The sequence below is a fragment of the Anas acuta genome, chromosome 20 (assembly GCF_963932015.1).
Source record: "Anas acuta chromosome 20, bAnaAcu1.1, whole genome shotgun sequence".
Taxonomy (NCBI): Eukaryota; Metazoa; Chordata; class Aves; order Anseriformes; family Anatidae; genus Anas; species Anas acuta.
In genome coordinates, this window is record NC_088998.1 from 6,651,703 (window position 1) to 6,673,146 (window position 21,444).

Below are 21,444 nucleotides of genomic sequence, written 5' to 3' on the forward strand. Positions count from 1 at the left end.
TAGCTGCTGTTATCCCTGTGTGTGCTAAGAGGAAAGAAAAACATGAATTTTTGAATGGATGTGAGTTGAATGTGGGAATTGTTACAAAAATTGTGCCCTCAAGGAAAAGCAAACCACTCCCCTTAATCTGAATGGAATCAGGTTTTTAGAAAACGGGAGTTGAAGTAGGACTTTGCATATCAGAGATGTCCCAGCTGGCAACCTGTTGGTATCCGAACAACTGCTACAGTGAAATGCCCGTAATTCCCTTAAATTATAAAGGCAGCAGCTGCACATTTTGCAAATGAACGTGGAGCATACGGTCAGTAATCAGAGCCCATCTCTGCAGACCAGAGACTCTGCATAGCTGATCTGGAACAAAATATAGCAGTGAGACTTGGGATCCAGAGCTGAGTGGGAAGACAGATCCCATCTGCTAAAAGGTTACAAAAAAGAATTAAGAAAAGGATTATTTTTTTTCATTACTGTTACGTCTCCTGTTAGACAGGAAATGAAGGCCCAGTGCCTGTATCACCCACGCACTGCAGTGGGACAGCTGATATATTCAGTTCCTCAAGGATCTTGCTTCAAGAATCTACTTTCTAGCTTTTCCAGGAACGGAACGTAAATCTGAAGGCTGGCAAGCAAAAAAATCCAGGCGGAACCAGCAAAAACCATTACTAAGAAGACTGAAGAAAATAAGATTTTGTGGTTGCAAAAAGATGTCAGGGAATTCAGCTGAAAGAAAGCAGAGGTAGGATTAGAACTGCCCAGGCAGAGCCATTTATTGTATCCAGCGTGAAGGGTAGGGGCAGCCGTGTCCAGCCAGGCTTCAGGTCTGGAAAAGATCCCTTCAGCAGAACACTCAGATTTTGATGAGGACTTGTACCGAAGTAGGAGAACCCTTCAAAATGTTCAAGACATTAAATAAACCAAACAAAACACACAACAGCTTTAGAAATATATTTAGGACAAACTTGAGTGAATATTTGTCACTGTTCTAAAATACCTCTTCCTGCTACAACTTGTATCACGCAGTCTCAACAATCTCTCAGTGCACAGTTCCTCTGAGATGCAGATACAAGCAGATTATTAGCACAGCTACTATTATCTGAGTAAATATCCCTTGGCACCAAACCCATCGTTAAGAGACAGAATTCTTTTATTTTTCCCATAGAAAAGAAGTACTGGTATCACCATCAGACATGCAAGTAGCAGAACCGCAGCTGTGCTGGCTGGGGAGGGACCTCAGGAAGTCATTTATTCCTCCCTACAAAACCAACTGTCACTGGTGCTTGACCAAGCCAGCCACACATTGGTCTAGCAAGGTCCTGAAGACATTTGAGTATGTCAATTCCATCACCATTGCACCTGACCTGTCCTGGTGTTGTGCTACCCTTCTGGGCCAGGAAACCATCTTGCCCTCATAGTTTGTCTAGCCCTCTTGTTCTTTCAGCCCGTTACCTTACACATCTTTGCTTTCTTTATAATTTCCCAGAATTTCAATGGGCCTCATTTTAACAGGCTTTTCCACTGCAGGGGAGTGAATTTAATTGTTAAACCATAATCTTAGCTACTTGTGCTATACAGAGGTTTCTAAGGGGACACTGGAAAACAAAATGATCATCCTAAAAGGTCACAGCATGTAACAGAAGCAGGAGCCTGAGACCTCAATGTCCAAGAAGCTAATTGCAGACACTGCATTAATACCAATCAACACAGATAGGTCTGTGTGAGGACTATTTGCTAAATATTTGGTAGTTACATGTCGTTTGCATAAACTCTGCATGTGTTAGCTGAGATCCCAGCAGAGTCAGTAGATATTACTGTTCGTACTCAGTAGATGGGGAAGCAATTGCAAAAAGGCTAAATGACTTGTGTGACCTCGAGCAGTGAGCAGGCAGGAGTGACTAACTCAAGCACAGCCTTTCTTCCCCTTTTATTTGGGTTCAGCAGCATGATATTCAGCCCAGAAACTGGTTCGGTGTTCCTTAACGTTTTCATGAAATTCAATTTCAGCTTGGCTTCCTGTTGACTGCCAGAAGAATTGCTGTCTCCCGTGAAACACCATCGTCTTCATGGTGCTTACGTCACGGATCTGAATAAAGAAAGACCAAACCATTATATTATAGCAGCCTACAAGTCAAGCACCCACAAAATACTGGGGTCTTGCCAATTGGTCACTCAGGGGAAAAGCTATCCTATATAAATGTTAGAAGAAATATGACAGAGATAAGTAGTGCTCACTCACATCTACATTTACATAACAGTCTGACCTCTCAGGTCTTGATTGAGCTTTGCATCTGGATGTAAATCTCTAATGAGCAGATGGGTCCTTGCCCATCTAAACCACCCCCTCTGGGCTTCTGACTCACCAGGATGTAATTAAAATGAGTTTGGTTGTTCTCACTGCCCAGGTCAATATACACAGCTCGGATAGCTATGCGGTGCTGAGGAGCCACGTTAATGAAGGTCCGACACACTCCTTCATGCCTTTGACCAGGTGACTGCACAGGATTCACTATTTCACCTCGGGGACCAAACAGCTGCTTGTCACAGTCTGAGAGGGGGGAAGGGGAGCAGAAGAGAAAATGATTTAGAGATGTGTCTGGTATCTCCAAGAAAAAAATGGTTTAAATTAAATACAGACAGAAAAGTTTCTCTGAGGATTTTCATCTGGGAACCTCCAAGCATAAGCAAACACCTGCAGGGGGCTTGCCTTTAAAACAGAGGGGCAGTCCACAAATAATATCCATTCTGACACTCCTTGAAAAGGGGCTTATTAGCTCTTGGAGATGGAGCAAGGTTTCCATAGATTCCCATAGACAGCCACGACCTGTGGAACTCTGCAGGCCTTGCCATGGGTCCCCTAACATAAAGCAATAGCGAAGCTTTCAGTGAAGTACCTTGGTAATATTTTTTAGTTGTATTTCTGCTGTTGTACTGAAGAACAACACCATTTCCTGGCAGCAAAACACGCTGTTTCACAATCAATGTATTTGTTCTGGAATTTATCAGTGACAAAGGGAGCTTCTTGCAGCCTGTCCGCCACATCATTCGCCCAGAAAACAACACGACTTCACCTGGAATGAATGAGCACAGGGACTAGAAACACTTTTACTTCATGTGAGATAGGTCTGAATGCAGTTCAGCTTCCTATATTACATAGGTCAGAAAGCGAGTAATTTCTGCTTCTTGCCCCTATCTTACTGAAATCTTTCCTGAAACAGTCCAGTTAACTAATCTAACCATACTGATTCCAACAAGAGGGTACATTACATAGTTTTTAACAGGCCGAAGTAGGAAGCTTCTTTAACCCCATAAGTTCCTTTAATCCCATATCTATATAAAAAAAAAAAAAAAAAGAGAGAGAGAGAGAAATCATTGTGTAGGGAGAGGAAAGGCATCATATTAGTTGAGTCCCATCTAGCGAAGAGTTGGTGGAACAGGAAAACTTATAAAATGGTTTCAGAGATTACACAGGCTCCAAGGCAGCAAAAGTCATTCAGGACACCAAGCATGCAGGCAAACAGTGTACAAATTTCCCAAAGGGCCATGTTAGTTCCCAGTTAGCCCTGGGCAGTACCTGCACTGCAGTTGAGGGAGCTCTCCAGAACAATGAGTGTTATCTCCTCCCCTAGAGGACGTCCAATGGCCACGGTGCAGTCACTTCTCTCTACACCTGTCATGTTGATGACCCCAGTGGCATTAAGAAAGAGCTTTCCACAAACACCTGTGGAACAGAGACAGATAAGAAACACATCCAGCTGCTGCTAACAGCACTCAGTCCTTTCACAGCACAGTAAACAGACAAGCACCAACCGTGTGCTCACCTTCTGGGTAAAGCACAGGAAGAGTCAGTTGCTGCCCCAAAGAGTCTCAACTCAGAGGAGGTTTGGGAAGTCGAGGGAAGGAAGTAATTGTTCCTGGCTCAGACAGCATGGACAGCTCATGGCATACTGTCCCTAAGCCATTCCCTCCCATGCTCCTGTCTGTGTACAGGAACAGCCACACACAGTAGCTATCTCTACCTTTTGGTTATGCCCTCCTCACCTCCACTGGTCTCTGTCTGCTCCTGAGGGACAGCTGGCATAGCAGAAGGAGGAAGATCCAGGTCCTTATATCTTGCCCTTTCAACAGTTGCAGCTGTCGTAGGATGCATGGCTGGTGTCACTGTCTGCAGTTCTGCTCCATAGGACCCAGTCCCCACCACCTGCTCAGGACAGGGCCCTGCAAAGCAGCCACGTAGCACGATGGCCTTGGGGAAGTGCCTGCAGAAGATGGGGTTCACGTGCTTACGGGTTAGCGAGTTGAGGCAGAAATCCTGCCGTGTCTGAACACCATTCCCACATGAAGTTGAACACTGCAGAGGAAGAAACCCACAGGCCTTTACACACACATTTCAATTGGTATTCAAAAATACATTTATTTGCTCAGGCACGATCTAAGGCTCTGATCTGTTCACTGATTCTGCCACATGGCCTTTTAGTTCTCTAGTTTCACCAGCTGTAAGATGGCAACAGCAAAGCTGGCCCACCTCCCAGGGGATCCTCTAAACCATATCTTTGTACTACAGAACCACTTCCTTGAGAGATCCAAGATCTGCATTCCAGAAGAATGCATGCCAAAGATCATTATTAAACAACAGCCAAAACCTGAGCTGAAAAAATGCAAGAAGCACACCTACAGCTGCTGAATAAAGGACAGTGGAATGGTTGGGAAACACAAAAAAGAAAAAAAAACAGAAACAGTTTAGCATTTCTGTGGGAAGTAAATACACAAGGCAGAAGTGGTATTTCTCTCCCATTTCCTTTATGAAAGTGAATGGCTATAAAACTGCTGCACTGAGAAACCAAGGACTGCATCCGAACAGGAGCTGATACCTCTGTCCATTCACTGAAGCTCCATTCATAAGAGCACCTTCGGATGACACAGGGGATGCTGGTAAGGGGTTTCTCTGACACAGGACACGAGTGTTCCTCCAGCAAAATCTCTTTGCCTTGGTGAATCTGCACACAGGTGACCAACTGAACAGCTAAGCCAAGCCCACAGCTGGAGGAACACGGGCCAGCTGGGATTGTTTTCCATCTGACAAAGGACAAGGAGAAAAAATAGAAAGTTAGAAATGAGTTCCTACCCTCTATTATTTCTCACCGTAGAGACCGTAACGCAGCTCCCTCATCCTTTCCCCTTTCTGCTTCTCAGCAGCTTCCTTCACCCCTCCAGCTCACACACTTTGCTGCACGCAGTGCTTACAGCAGCCTCTGAAACAAGGTTAGGCATTCCAGAACAGGTTTGGTGTTGTACCCAAAGGAAGGGCATTCACATTTTACAGGAAGCACACAGACTCCAAATATACATTGAGTCTTGCTCTGTGTCCATTACAGTTCTCCTCAGGGTGACATACAGAGGCTTAACAACAAAAACAATTGTTATCTCCCTCCAAAATGCACACTGCTCTGAACAGTCAGATTAAAAACCAACCCAGGGTTATTTGGTCCTGGGAGTGGCATCCTGTAGCACGTAAAAAAAGTTCAGACCCCAGTACAGTCCAGTCACACAGCAAACAGGCCAAGGCAAGCTCTGCCCCGTTTCTCAACCCTAAGCCATACCCTAGATCACACCACACACATTTCCAAACAACCACTCGTGTGGTCCATGTGAACATTTCGACCTTGGGGGGCATGGCTCCAAATTACATGGCTCCTGCTCCTTTGGGCGAGGCAAACCATCACACTGGGTGTCTGCCACAATCTCTTCTGCCTTCTCCCCGGTTTCCCTCGCACAGTAGAGGACCTTGTGCATCACACCTCCTCCACAGCTTGCACTGCATGAGCCCATTTTGTAATGCCACCTGGGAACAACGCAGCCATCAGTAAGTAACCCCCAGCTCTTACCCATCCTCCCTGGATTTTAAACCCAGCCAGTCTATGGAAGTACACCTGGAATTCTGTTAATGCACACATGCACACTTCCTGATATTTGAGAGATCACCAGTCACCTCACTGGGTGCAGCTTGAAATGCTATAAATCCTAAGAAAGTGCAATCAATTTCCTCTAGTTCTCAGAGCAGCTATCCCAGATTCGTAGAGCATTTAATACTAGCTACGTTCTTTGATGCCACGTGGCTGGCAAACATGTCACACATTTTGCAGTCATGGATTATTTGTTCCCACTTCCTCAGAGCTTTTCAGTTTTCCCCTAGACTTAAACTCCAAAGACTTCACTTAGTTCTGCTTGAGAATATACCAGCCCAGGGAAGACTCTGTTAGTTTGGTGAGAACAGACCGCTGCTACTGTTTTTGCAGCTGGCTGGCCAGGGCATTCTCTTGCTTTCAAAGCTGAGGAGAGGAAGATAACATCTCCAGAGTAGCTCAACCCTTATTTGTCATGTCACTGGGCATACACATAGGAAGGAATAACCTCTAACTGGCTCATTGTCCCTCAGTAACTTCTTTACCTTGGTGGGCAGGGACTGAGATTGCAGACTTCCACCCTGCTCTCTGGCTTTGGCACTGGATGACAATTTTCTTCTTGGATTTTTTCTTTGGTGTCAAACACTACACATACATACTGTATCTGAGTCTCACCTAGAAAAGGAACCGAGTTTACTCCATGGCATGCATGCAAGGTTTGAAAATAAGCACAGAGTAACAAAAGCAGTGCCAACCACGTCTGTGTGTACAAAACAAGCAAACTGTTCAAGCCCCAGGCATGCTCATTCCACTCATTTTCCCAACTCTGGAACACAGCAACAGCCAGACAGCCCTCTAAACTATTCCATGTCTTGCGCCAGACCCCCTTGTCTCTTCCAGACTCAAAAAATTTGTGACCACAACTACACATGCACTGTGATCTGTAAAGGGGAAATGACCAGGTCCCTGAGGTTCCTAGGTCTGAGTTGACACATACAGCCAAGTAACATTTTTCTGCAGCACAGAAAGATCTCACCTCCACCACAGGACACTGAACACTCTCCAGCTAGAGGGCTCCAGACATACACAGTCTGATTTTCCAGTTGGATATGTCCAAGTGACTCTGGAATCTGAAGCAAGTGTGTGTCTTCCTCCTCAGAACAGAGCAAAAAGAACCAAACCAACATTGGCACCTGCTTTCCCACAGGTCCTGATCTAATGAAGCCAGGGGATACTTCCAGATCAAACCCACAACATTTTCAGAGGCACATTTAAGCAGTTTTTCTATTTTTGAAGAGCATACAAGTTTAAGTCCCAGAAATAAAGACTTCCAACAGCCAAGAGCCATCCTAATTAACACTACATGTGGCTGAACAGAGATGCCTAAAGCAGTCTCTTCCTCACTGGTAAACATAAACCTGGCAGTGGCTCCCCAGTATGGGCTCGGACCAGGGGTCCAGTGCTGAGAAATCCTCTTCCCTTTTAGTATTCTTCCCTCCCATGTCAGAACCTCTCTGTTTGACTGTGAAGTATTTATCAGAGCAACAACGGTTATTTCTGTTTCTGTTTTTTTTGGACTCTGAGGAGAAATAAAGAAGGAATCAAGTTAACAGCTGCCATAAACAAACCACCACTAATAACTGTTGAATCCAGCAGCATAAATTAAAAGGGACAGAGCTTTCTAAAGACAGAAGTTGAACCTTTAATTGGACGGACATCCTTGCTATAAACCACCATCCCAGCCTACTGTAGTATTGCGGTGCTTTCCAACCGGTAGCCTCCTGCGGGTTACAAGCCTCAATGTCTCAGTAAGACTCCTGAAAGCCAAGCCAATAAACTCACATTGTCCCAGCCCAAAGGGCAGACGTTAACCACACACGGCACAACGGAGAGGGGTTTTTCTTCTGCTGGACATAAGCTGTCATCCACAACAGTCTCCATCCCCTTATGAAGCTGAACACAGGTCAGATTCTGCTGTGCAATGCCGGTTCCACAGACAGCAGAGCATTCATCTGTCTGAGATATCTTCCACCTAAATGGGAAGTAATCGTATCACCCTATTTCTCTTCTGAATCATAGAGGTTTATTACTCATGCTACTGATTGCAGAAATGGGTCATACAAAGTATTCAGCTTCTCTATTTCAAGAGCCTATTCTGGATATGATTGAGAGAATGACTGCCAGAAATGTAAGTCCTTGCACAGACACCTCTCTAGGACTAAAAGCACCTAATGTAAAGAACTAGAGTTCACAGTGTAATCCTCCTTTATTAAACATTCAAATGTCCACGAGATCAATGTCTGGGCAATTCTCTTTTGAGTCTAATTAACACAAGGATGTACTCCACAATAAGACCAAATCTTTGTTTCCACAGTCTTGGAAAGGATGTGATCAGATATTTTCCAATGGCCACGCCCCCAAAGTACAAGAGCTTTATTTTTACTTGGGGACTTACTGTAAAAAATAAATAAAAAATGGAAGGGCTATTTCCCATTCCTTCAACTAGCATTTCAGTTACCTCATGGGACCAGGAAAAACAGAACATGGTTTGGAATCAGCTATGTCTTTACAATTAGGAAGAAACTACCTCAACACCTCTCCTTTTTTTCACCTTGTGCAATGCAAAAGAAACGGCAGAGACTGGGTTACCTTGCAGAGAAAGGACAAGCAAAGTGAGAATTCAGATTAGCTTCCAGAAACACCAACCTGTACAGGCATGGTTCCATGGCACAAGGTTCATGCCTTGAAAGGGGTTGTGGGAATTCCAGGCACAACTGATCCTCTGTTGTTTCATTCTTTGTCTGGTCAAAACACACATGATTCACTGTTCGTGTCCCTGGGATACAAAAGGAAAAGGAAAGGAAGTTATAACCAAAGTGAGCAGTTCACCTCTATGATTTTCGGAAGATCCTATAATTTTGCTTTATCTAAATTATCTCTGTAGGAAAAAGTGGTATATTTGGGAATGCAGACCTTCTGAAAACATAAAAAATCCATATTTCTGATGTAACTTTTCCTCAAGAGTTTTAAAGTGACTTTCCAAGATGAACACCTCAGAAAATGAAAAATTTGATGGATAATCCACTGCCAAAATAGAAAGATCACTCTAAACTGGCCATTTGCAAGAGCAAGGCTATCAATCATAATTTGGTCCAAATTACTTCGAACGATCTTGATGTCTGACTGATGAGACAGGTTGCTGAAAATAAGCCCTAACTGTCAGCCATTTGACTTCCTGTAGAACTTATCACGTAATATCATCATACAGCGCCTGTACCCAGACAACACCATGCCAATGTGATCATCAGAGTGATCATCAATATTCAGAACCAGATTAGGGGGAGCGGGAGAGAAATTGCAGACTTGCAGTTCATGTGCCATGCAAGACATGGAATATTCATAAATTACAGCTATAAACAAGATTTTTAACATTACTGGACCTACCAAGGTGCCCAGTTCAAAATAAACTTGCTCCAGATTTGTGGAAAGACATTACAGAAAGGAGCTCAACAGGTAAGCTGGGTGAAGATCCAAACTCAAAAAAGTTATGAGCAAAGCTGTAGAGAGCCTCCTTTGCAGTGAATGAGTTACCAACAAGGCATTCCTGCATCCCAAAGAGCATGACCCCAAGAAGCAAAATGTCAAGAATAAGTCAGCAACATTACCTTTTCACTACCCATCTTGTTTTCAAATAACGTTTGTTAATAATGGGGAGCTGACCACAACTTTGATTGACTTGTAATGTATTTACTAAATCTTTGTCATAGAAATCTCAAAAAGCTTGCCAGAGTCATCTGTACTATCTGGTAAACAAGATGTCAAGCCATCTACCAGAGCATTCTGTTACAATCTGCATTATGATTTCTACAGGGAGACAGGAAGGATTAGCCACAACACAGGAATAGAATTCTAAGAAGGAATCTTTATAATTAGCTCCAAGGCTTTAGTTAGACACTGGATACTTTGGTCTCAGATTTTTGATGTTTAACCAACTTCAAATTACAGTCTTCAATAACTTTGAAAAATCTGAGGAAATTGAGTCTTAAAGCCAGAAGGTAGGATAAAACAAATTTAAACATCCTCTTCAGGATAAAACATTTTCAATATCATTTTGGTGATTCAGCTCATTCATTGATTTGCTAATTTAATTCAAAAGCTGTACTGCTCTTTTCCTTGGTTCAGCTTAGCACTGGCAACTGTAGCTCACTTCCAGCAATTTACTTTTAAATTAATTTCAGTTGTTTAATAACTTCTAACCAAGTATCCATCATTGATAAGTCACATTTATTTCTGAAGATCTGGGTGAATATCAGCCAGCCAAATTAAGTCTGTTCAGACCTCCATAAGAAGTACGGACTAAGTACTACTGCCTCACCTTCCCCACAAGTCACTGAACATGACCCCTGTTGAGGAATCCACATATACGCCTGATTCTCTTTTGGCACAAAGTAGCTGTAGGTGATGTCTGGGTTGGTGGCATTGCCGTATTCTTTCCCATACCTTCTATAAACCTAATGAAAGAAAAGGTTGTGGTCAGTATGTAGATCAATTCAGACAAGAGAATATTGTCCCCCTTTACATCCAGTCCTGAGCCTTAAAACTAAGACAATCAGTTCTTGCCAGATGCAGAGTACTTAAACTGTAAGTTCTGAAGTTCTGTGCACAGAAGAAAAAAAGAAGAAAGAAAAGAAAAAAAAACAAAAACAAAAAAAAAAAAAAAAAAAAACACGATTAAGCCAAGCAAAAGGTTTAATTCAGTATGCCTTTTCCCCACACACCCATCCCTCAGGCCTGCAGAAAGCCTGTAGGCATTAAACCCTCAGCTCTTCCCGAAAAGAGGAAGGCCATCACGCTTAGAGAACACCAGTTGCAGCAGCTTTGGGCACAAAGCCTACCACACCTGGACTCTGCACTGCAGCAGAGCCACACAAATTCAGCCTGGTCAGTTCTGACTGGCCCCTTTCCAACTCTATGTTTATTTACCTGTATTTCGATTTCTTCTTGGGTTGGCCCATCCACATGGACTTCCTCCAGGCTTGGCAGGTTGTTCTCAGTGAGAAACACTTCGTATTTGATCTGTCTGTCCTCCAGAACCGATGGATAGGTGACATTCAATGAGATTTTTCCCTTTCCAGCAACCACGTACTCACCTTTAACCTTAACAGCTAGAGGAGCAAAAGTAGCAGTGAGGTTAAGTGATACGATGCAGACACAGAATCCCCTGGTGCTGGCAGCTACACACTGCCCATTTGTTAGAAACCAATTTGATCCAAATCAGACATGTCAAAGGGCATGGCTTCTACCACTTCCCACCAGAGAGCATCCCACAAAAAGTGCATCACCAAGAACTTTCTTCCCAGATTGTGTTGCTTATTTTTACAAGCTTGTTTGAACCCTGCCTGTATTCCCTCCTCTCCTTTTCATTCAACTCACCCAAATGTGTGAAGAGTGGCCTCTGATTGATAATATGGACCAAGGTGGTGTTATAAGGCAGGGACAAAAATGTAACATACTCTGAAAGGATGGAAAAAAAATAATATAAGGTCACCTTCCCCCACTGTACCTGTTTTAAGGAGTCAAGGGATTACAACCCCACTTCACCTTATTAGCTCAATATCCATTGCAGGAACGAGCCTTGCAGGCAGCAACAGAACTTACTGCAGACGGAGGTTATATAGCTAGTACTAAAAAAATAAAGATACACCAGTGATGGCCAGCAGGCTTAAATTCACACTGACCTTAGCTCTATCAGCTTGGCTTGAACATAGTAACGATGAATACAGACAACAAAACAACTGAATTCTGTGTTCTGTTCTCATTTTTTGTTTGCTCTTTTTACGTTATCTGCTAATAGCTGTGTGTGATACTGCAAGAGCCAGATCAGTTCCCAAATTGATGTTTAACATCTCAGGCGGCATCTGACACAGCTCTCAGACCCCATGAATTTGCACAAATTCCCAAATGGCTACATATCTCACCCATGTCCAGAGAACTGTGAAAAGAAGTCACTGTGCCCATACAACAGCCAAAGATCTTAGCTCCATTCTCTCAACTACCCATACTCCAAAAACTTATCCTCCATAAAAAAAGAACACGGAGAAGCAGAAAAAAGAAGTCAGATAAAGAAAATTAAGAACAGTTAATATGCTGTGCATCTCCTACAAATAGTACCATAATGTTGAGGCTGAGGACTACACACCTTTAGCTTTCCCTTCTGTGTAAGATCCGCTCACTTTGGTGCAAGTGGAGTTATCACCCCCACAGACCTTGCAAGAGTCCATCATCTTCTTGGAGTCCATCCGGCCATCGCACCCGAATGCCTGAGCAAAGAGGAGAGTCTGTCAAGATTGGCCTATTCTGTGAAGAAAACAAGCAAATTGAAGCAGCATTGCCCGAATTCCCCAAACTGCCTTTTTCATGTGTAACTTGAATTTAAGAAGACAAACAGGCAAAGGTGTATTTATACCTAGGCCTACCACTGTGCAGCAGCTTACAAAGCTAGGGATTGGGAAGTCTTAGCTGAGAGTACAAAGTTGCATTAATTGTGTGAATTCCATTTTTCCCATAAAAAACAGACCAGAAAGATCTCTCCTGTGACCTAAATCTAAAGCTCTTTACTCTCTTTTCTATGGTCTTTTTCTGGAGGGAAAAAAAAAAAAAAAAAAAAAAAAAGCACCCAGGAAAACATTAAACATGAACTTCAGGTTCTAAAGGAATCTTCAGCTCCCCAAATACAAACCCAGCTCACATCTTTCAGCCTGTCCCTCAATCCCATGGAGCTCAGAACAGAGATTCTATCCTCATTCCTATGAGCAAGACAAATTTACACAAAGCTACAGGAGGATCTCAGCAGGCTTAGCAGCAAAAACATGTGCAACTGCTGAATTTATGCTAGAGGCACTGATACCAGGCTTTGGCTGCTGCTGTAACACACATATTTATCACTATTACCAACAGAACAGCAGAAATCAGAATAGGTTATGCCTATGCCCTCTGCTGTTCACTAGCTGGAAATGCATTACAAAGCATTTGAACACTAGGAGAATCAGAAAAACGTAAAATTTAAAAAGTATATTATTTGAAACCTAAAGAAACAACAGACAACAAAACAACAGGGCCAGCAGTAGGCACAGTTACTACCATCCACACACTGAGGGGGAGAAAGAATGCCTTTCTCACTTACAATCCAGAAAAAAAAAGTTATACTTCAATTTTAATTACTGTTGTTGCAACAATCAATTTGTAGAATTATGATTCCTATGTTTTCCTCCTTACTTTTCTACTGACCAGATATGTTCAAATCATGTAACTTCCCTCCAGAGTCAGCATTTTCTAGGGCTATTTATACTATGTAAACTGAACAACTAACAACATCGCTTCAAAGAGGGCATAAACCAATTGCTGCATAGATTAGGGATGAATAGCCTTATCTAATTAATGCATAATTAGCAAAATGTCTTATCTAGAGGGCAGGGGATGCACAGTCAACACTAGATAAGTTGGAATACATCCAATGAGCTTACAACAAAACTCTTCTTTTGAGAAGGACTCCCTCTGTTGTTTGGGACAAAGTGTTTCTTCCCCTGGTTCCTACTCAAGTGACTGCACAGAACCATGTCAGAGGTTCACCTGGATTCTCGTCACTTACTCTGCAGCTTCCCATTACACACAGACTGAAAGCTCCATGGTGTTCAGGGTTATCCTGCTCACATCTGGTTCCATCTATGAAACTGTCTTCACGGCTTACCATGAATTCGTTTCCAACAGCCCTGCACAAGTGCTTGCACTGCATGTCCCCTGGAGGAGGCAGGCAGGAGGAACAAGGAGTTACTCTTTCAGAAAAACACACAACTGACCATCAAACAATAGGAAGTCAAAAGAATCTGATAGAAACAGCATCCAGCAACCGTAAGTGAAATGGCCTTTAGATTTGGAAGTCGAGTTAAGCCCATCAGAACTCCCATTCACAAAGAAGCCATGGTTTCTCAGTCTTTCCTTACCTTTGGCAAAGCCAACAGCAGAAGTCCAAGTATAAAAGGATGGTGTTTCTTTGCTGAGATACAGCGGCTTTAAGTTTGTTGCTGCACACTGCTCAGCCATAAAGTCCTGTTGGGTCGTCAAACAGGCCTGCATCCCCGAGAGAATTGTACAGGTAATGCAAAGAAGTTATTGAGCGCAGAATCCCAAGCAGCATTTCACTCACTAGCTACAGGCAGAAAACAGTGGCTGGTTAAGTAAAACACCAGAACAACTACAAGTAAAGAATGCCACTTCAAAGTGAGGCTACCGGATATGCAGAGAATTGTGTTCAGAAGCTGATCTTTGTTGTTTATACAAAAAAAAAAAAAAAAAAAAAAAAAAAAAAAGAGCAGGGGAGAGGTGATAATTAAAATAGGAACTATATAAGAATGTCCCTCTGAAGAAAACTAGCATTACATGAGTCACTATTTTCTTGGTGTCTGTCCTTCTATAAAGGTGTAAAGAAAATATTTCATTACATATGAACAATGCTAATAAATAACACTGTTGTCTTCAGACACAGTGGAACAAATACCTCACCTGTTGTCAAACAGATGGAGACAGTATGCCAGATCTTTAGTTCCTCTTCCCACAGCAATCAGTTTTGAGAAGTTCCAAACCACACAGCTTTCAATGGGTTAAACAGAATTAAGAAAAAAAGCTCCTAAGATGCAATCGGCTGCATTACCTGAGTATTGCACATCTCCATTTGGATGCTGCTGCCCTGGCACTCCTGTCCCCCAAAAGCAGGCCTGAAAATGACAGGAAAACAGCTTCTCTACAGAGGCAGGTTCATCCCAAGCAAAAAGCAAAACGCCTACACCTTGGCCCTGAAAAGGCCAAGAGACCTTGCAAACTCCCTGGACCCACACCTCTTACCTGGGGTTGTTACAGAACCTCTGCCTCATCACAACTCCACCTCCACAGCTGCGGGAGCAGGAGGAAAAGGGGCTCCAGCTGGACCACTGTCCGTGGACTACAGCCATGGGGTTCAGTTCTTCCAGAGAGCTGCACCGTCGCTTGAAGCACCACTGAGACCAAGAATACACAAAATTGGCAGCAGCACCACAGTGAACCCAGCAGAGCTAGTTTCTACAAAGGTGACAATAAATCCCTCTTTTGGCAAGCTAGACTGTCACAGAGAATCCCAAGATGAACAAAGCACCTTCTCACAAGAGGTTAGAAAAATCCCCTTTCTAATTATAGAATAACATGAGATAGAGATTTAAATAAAGAGCTGAAGGCATTTCAAGTAGAAAGCAAAGCCTTGTAGAACAGCTCAGATACAGGCTATAGGACTGCAAAGCAATTCCAGAGATAAAGACAACATGGAACACCAAGATCAGCTTGTACCAGTTTGTGATGTGAGTGTGTGGCCTTAGTTCCTTGTCCAAGACAAGGTAAGTCCCATGTAACATCCAGCCACAGACAGTGGCACTAACAATCTCCATAGCACCCACTCATTTCTCATCATCCAAGCATTGGCAGCCTCCTTACCTTATTGATTCCACACTCAGTACCATCCAAGAGGGGAACAAGAAGCCGAGTACAGCTGGATTTGTCTCCTGGTTGTACATGGCATGAGAGGACTTTACATATGTCCTGGTGTGACAAGAAAAACAAGGAATTCAATTAGTCACTCAGGCTGATCAACACTCAACACCATCACAAAAACTGCTCAGTTTAAATGGTACATGTCCCAGATGTCCCCACAGTTACCCAACAAGGATGAAGGCCAGCAATGGAAAGAATAAAAGCATTTTACAAACCTTTTGCTCTTTGCCAAGAAATCTGAGGCAGAAAAGTACCTTCACTCCCTTGGCAATAACAAAGTCTCTAGCTCCCTTTCCTTGCATCTTAGCTCCAGAACATTTCCCCGTTGTCCCCAACAAGACAGAAACTTTCTACCTACAACATTGCTGTCAGCAAAGGTGCACGCGGTTGCAACGCTCCCAAAGGCTATTTTACATTGCTCATCTGCTCCATAGTATAAGCCAGGCTTCCATCCAGGGATGCTGCCGTCCATGTCCGGCAGGTCATTTAAGCAGTTTGTTTGGCCTGTGCTGATACAGACATAAGAAATATCACTTTCCCAGCTGTGGGTAGTAAGGACAATGACATGTTTGCAAACTTCTGCTGAGTTTCATTCGGAGAGTTGGCTGTTGCTTTCCCAGACAGCACATGCTTACTGTGGGCTGTGATGAATTTAGCTGCAGCAGCTGCCTGGAGACACTCACAGTTCTCCACTGCTGAGGTTAAAACAAAAACCCAAGCCCATTCCTCACCCAGCCAGTTCACAGCCCACAATGTATGTTTAGACCTAGGCGCTCTGACATTTTAAATAAAATTTCCAGGGTGAGCTAGTGTCTGAGGAGTCTAACACAGCCCAGGCACGTTAGTCACTAACCAAAGCAATTTCCAGCTACTTGAAGCGAAGGCTGGGTTTAACCTCAGCAACAGACTCAAGCGATAAGAAATAAACAAACCCCACATACATCACAGTTCCTCATTTTCTAAGTTCTAATTTATTCCTTGTCTCTCCCCCACAGGGCTGTGCTCCCAGACATGCACACAAAACTCAACCACTCCCTTACCTGACGAAGGCCAGGAATTCTTCTCGACTACACTGGGACCAAGCAAGGTCAATGCCACTGTGGTTTCTTGCTGAACCCATGATGTAACCATTGCTGCTGCACTGATTCCCCTCACCATCATGGGGGATTCCAAGGCTGTAACAGAAAAAGCACCGAGCCGTGAGAAGAAACCCAGAGGTTTCATTCCCTTAGCACCTCTATATCTCCAAGCAAGGGCTGAGCTCCCTCTGCAGCCTTTCCTCCTACACTTGTCACAAAAGTTTTCTCTCTGCAGCTTTTAAGTGTTGCAGAACTTGCAGGAATGCAAGAAATGCAAGGAACTCTTTCCAAAAGTTTTGAATAGTCTATAGGAAACCCACTGTTATGACAAGAAATCCTTTATTTTCTACTGAATCCTTTAAACCAGGGAGTGTTTTCCCCTGACTGTGTTGCTCCCTGACTTTCCTCACTGACCTGTGCCCAATCTCATGGGCTATGGTGACTCCCAGGTCAAAGCCAGTGTCCTGAGTGATAATGCAACTCCAGGAGGAGGAGCAGACTCCCCCTAACTGAGTCACTCCACGTAGCTCCTTATTCCCATCAGGCAACTCCAGATCAAACCTAAAGTAAGGGAGACAGATCCAGAGGAATGAGCAAAGAACCATTGCAACTAACAAAGTCAGGACTAGACATTCATACAGATTTATTTGCACCTTCCTGGTCTAACTTAGACAGCTAGCTGACATTTCTTTTATCATATGAAGCTCCACAGGGCACAATGGTAGTAGAAGGGTCCCACAAATCTCTATTGTTCAAAATTCATGGTGATTCTACATTTAAAAAATCCTCATATCCCCAGACAAGCAGAACAGAATGAAACAACCATGTCTATTTGCCAAAGACAGAGCAGAATCATCCTCCTTTTGAAGAAAGAGCACCAAACCAAAGCCATGACATTCAAGAAAAGCTTGCCTTCAGCACGTTTAGTCAAGGCAATTTAGAACAAGGAGCCTGAAAGTCAGACAAAATGTCTGATTCTGAGAAAATCTCTGTAGCACTAGAAAACTTCTGTAAACACCTGTGGGTTTTCCTTTCCAGCTATCGTTCAACATTTCTTCCCATAAAAAGCTGCAGTGGATTTGACTGTGCTGCACTGGAAGTACACAATGTTCACTAAGTCTGCCTGGTCAGTGTTTGGGAAATATTCCAGTGTCTTCCAGAAAATGATGAAACAGCACCTCTGAAACCACACCAAGAGCAGGAGAATCAACCCATCTTCAAAGGTTCTGGGCAAATCAGTGTCACTGTGCTGGTAGCTGGACACCAACTGAATGATTTCCAGTCTCCTGCCAGGACAGGGGAGCTTCAGTACCTGGTCACATACAGTACAATGTCAGCGTGCCGAGGATCAGAGTCATTCTGGGGGTTGACCTTCTTGCTCCACTCACAAACACTGATTAGCGAAGAGGTGATATTTGTTGTGATGTTTACATCCACCTGAAATAAGGTCATACATTTGCACATTTCATACAGCTTTTAGCAAAGCCCCACACAACATCTGAACAGAGCCCTCCCTGCTTACCTCTGGTTCTCTCAAAACAAGCATTTGCATCAAATGAACCCTGAAATGACCACCCAGCGAGGCATCTCGCAGCAGCTCTGCCCCCTGTTAAGATACGGAAAGATTCAATAAAGAAGTCATCTCAGTGACTTCCAGTATCTGTTCCAAATTACCAGGGGGCACTCATTACAAAGCTAAAACACCTGGTAACTATAAGGGCAAATATAAAATCACCAGGAAGTACATTAAAGTAAGCAACATAAATGTAAAAAAAAAAAAAATCTGTCAATTGACGATAACTTGTTAGACTCATCAGCTACTCTGAAACAGAGAGAAAAATCTGCACAGAAAACAAATTTCATAGGGTAGGAAAGTAAATTCAGTAGATCTGGCTTAATCTCACTGAAATCAAGAGGAACTGAATCAAGTCTCTGGTGATAAAACTCTTGATACTGTATCTTACATTATCTGTGTAATTAGATTAGTAATGAAATGAAGAGCTTTAACAACCACTTTTGCTTGTGCAGCTCTTTCAACAAGGGTAAGCTTGATGTGCAGTCCCAATGAAACACAAAGGAACACCCTGCATATAAGCAGTGCTCTGTAATAAGAGCAGGTAACCACAAACACCTCTGAAAGTGCATCCACAGAGATAAATCTACCTGCAACACTGTGAGCCCTCACACTGGAAGAACAATCCAGACAGAAAACTACTCACAATGTTCAGGTTTGCAAGAATATATCGCTCTGTGTCCTCTTTGTGGTGCAAGTAAACGTCAGGACCTGCTATGACCATCAGCTCCAGATGTTTGACAGCTCCCTCAGCCCTCTTCCGCAGGCGAGAAGGAAACCGCCCAGCTGGGCAGCAAAAGGGGACACAGGGAGTTTAAAATGCAAGACAGCATACAAGATCCACCAGATCCACCCCCTCTTCCTGAAAGACTAAAATACTGTTAGATGACTACTTTCACAGTCACTTGCCCAAGTTACACACTTTTGTTGGTTTTCTTCACCTGTCTGGACCCTTGGTAACATATTTATATTATCTAAATAACAAATACCTCAATGAAAAACATTATTTACATCTCAATGAAGTGAGAGCCATTTATTAAGTATAATCATATACTTGCAGATACAAATCTTTCCCCTCAGCTCATTCAAACAGCCCTACTACCAGAAGACAGTTTTTCAGAGAAGAACAGCCAGGGTTTCCTCTCCAAGTATGTTACCTCTTGCTGTATTTGATCCTACTCTGGCACTTCTGAAGAGAATATGGGGACTGGAGAAGCCAAGATCCTTCAGCAGGGCCATATCTTTGCTTCTGACAGGCCTGATATGAATCTTTTCTTCATCTGTAATGACGACTCCTTGCTAAAGGAAATGAAATTCCATCTCTGAGTTATTCCAGACATTTGCTACTATGGAGGACTGTATCATATCCTTCCTCCTTCTCTTTTGTAATGCTCAGATTTATTAAATGGATGGTTCACATATGTGTGGGGCATCAAGCTGCAAACCTGCAAAGGCTGTAAATACATGTAAGAAAAGCTGATAAGTTCAGTGCATACTCACCAGCTGCCCTTCACAGTAAGTGACTCTACACTCAGCCCCAGGAGGTAGTGATGGTTTGCCACCTGCAAAGCAGTTGCCTGAGAATTGCTTCAGTAAGCTAAAGGAAGAGTTCACCACTTGATTGATCACAAAGGAAGAAGAAACGAGGGCATGGTCCTCTAGAAATTCAAAGGCATAGACTTCTCCCCAGGCCTTAATGGAGCAATGTTGAATTTGACATGTCAGCTCAATGTGCTCTTCTTTACAAGGGCAAGTTGGCTGAGCAACCACAAACTCGGGTACTGAAAGAAATGAAACAAAACCAGAACAAGGGGAACAGTTATAAGAAATTATGATACATGGAAAACAAATATAATAATTTGTATCTTTGTAAAAAATTATTCTCCAGCTGATAACTGTGCCTTTTGAGGTCATTTTGCCAGTAGTCAAAGAACTTCTGTGCTTTCAGCTATTCCAAAGCAGTGTACTCTGACTGGGAACAGACAACAGCTCTGAAACTAGCTCCTGACTTATCTGTGCTTCTGCTCCCTTGTTAAGGAGAATGGTTCATTTGACAAAGGCTGAGACAGTTTTACTTCCTCAGATGTTAAGCATTACTGAGTGAGAATAATCATAACCCAAACAGAGACACTGGAAAGTGCACTAGATGAACTCACAGGTCAACAACATCCTTGCTTCAAGAATTTGGGAGTTCAGAATGTGTCTTTATTCTGAACTGCCACCAATCCAGACCTAGAGTGCTAGTCTCTCCATCTGTTTATTTTTAAAAAAATAACAAGTGCATTTAAAGCTATTCTTAGTTTATAGCTTCCCATTCAGATGTCTTGGATGCGTTAATCTTGTAGAAAAATACCAATACAGAGAATGAGGACTGTAGCAGAAATGCATAAAAAGATTTATCATATCTCCTTTAGGAGATTTTAAAGACTGACCCAGTTCTTCAACACACTGAGACATGGATTACCTCACCGAGTAATGCAACTCAGAAATGCTAAATGCTTGTCAGAACAGAGTTAGTTAATAAGTGTTCTTAGCATTATCAAATGTACGGGATTAGAAATAAACTGACAAATGTGTTCCAACATCAAGAAGGAAGGAGCTCTGCATACCATCAGACACTGAGCTGGTTCCAAAGTAAGAGAAAATATCCTCCGGATCCAATGCTCTGAGAAATTTCTGCAAGAAGAAGAATGGCTTTACTTTATTATTTATTTTTTTAAGGAAAAACAAATGGACGCAAGACTATTATTTAACTGAACCTAACCTAGAAGGAACATCAGCAAACAATTCAACAAGTATCGATGCCAAGTTCTAATGGTTTTATTTTGCACTAAGCATATGCTGTACAATGGCCACCCAAAGGAAATAACTTTATCTTCTTGATTAGTGAGGTTTGATACATTTTGGCTTAGAACACATTGCATTTTCTCTCCTCTTTTTTTTTTTTTTTTTTTTCCTAGAAATAAAAAAGGCTTCCTGGAAACTGCATTTTCTGGAGGTCAAACTTACCTCTTGGAGAATGGATGGCCAACAAAATCCCGGAGGGAACATCATGAGAGCTCGGATCATCAAGCTGATGATGATCATGCTGGAAGAATTGCAACCAGTGCGGCAGGGTAAACTCTGGCCCAGGGGTGATTAAAATGCTTAGCCCGAGGCATCACGTGGAACGGAAGCGAAGAATACACAGTTTAAACAAACAGGAGAGTTGATTTTCTGCAGAGAGGGACAGTTGAGGGGGAATTGAACTGCTGCGGGAAGCTTTACAGGAACAGCTGTAGGGGCAGAGCTTTTGCGCAACGTTTGCAGCTTTATCACAGCCAGA

The 21,444-nt window shown here is 42.9% G+C and overlaps 1 protein-coding gene across 4 annotated transcripts; it reads right to left on the bottom strand.

The window, feature by feature from the left end:
* Positions 1-927: 927 nt before the first annotated feature.
* Positions 928-21,392, bottom strand: ADAMTS13 (ADAM metallopeptidase with thrombospondin type 1 motif 13). 4 transcript variants are annotated; one of them, XM_068656522.1, is made up of 30 exons: positions 21,129-21,388; positions 20,729-20,795; positions 19,620-19,900; positions 19,277-19,418; positions 18,766-18,905; positions 18,069-18,152; positions 17,859-17,983; positions 16,961-17,107; positions 16,508-16,642; positions 15,826-15,976; positions 15,411-15,515; positions 14,793-14,944; positions 14,602-14,665; positions 13,895-14,021; positions 13,543-13,691; positions 12,094-12,214; positions 11,328-11,408; positions 10,878-11,059; positions 10,270-10,405; positions 8,601-8,730; positions 7,737-7,926; positions 6,931-7,045; positions 6,440-6,569; positions 5,654-5,833; positions 4,863-5,067; positions 4,033-4,342; positions 3,566-3,712; positions 2,886-3,062; positions 2,355-2,539; positions 928-2,077 (listed from the first exon to the last, which is right to left on the bottom strand). In XM_068656522.1, exons 1-30 carry the CDS (start codon positions 21,204-21,206, stop codon positions 1,919-1,921), a joined length of 4,395 nt encoding a protein of 1,464 aa, XP_068512623.1. In that variant the 5' UTR covers positions 21,207-21,388; the 3' UTR covers positions 928-1,918. The 4 variants fall into 4 exon arrangements, with proteins under 4 accessions (XP_068512623.1, XP_068512622.1, XP_068512626.1 ...); XM_068656521.1 differs by having other exon boundaries at positions 6,931-7,048; positions 21,129-21,386; XM_068656525.1 differs by lacking the exon at positions 5,654-5,833 and having other exon boundaries at positions 6,931-7,048; positions 21,129-21,392.
* Positions 21,393-21,444: the final 52 nt, after the last annotated feature.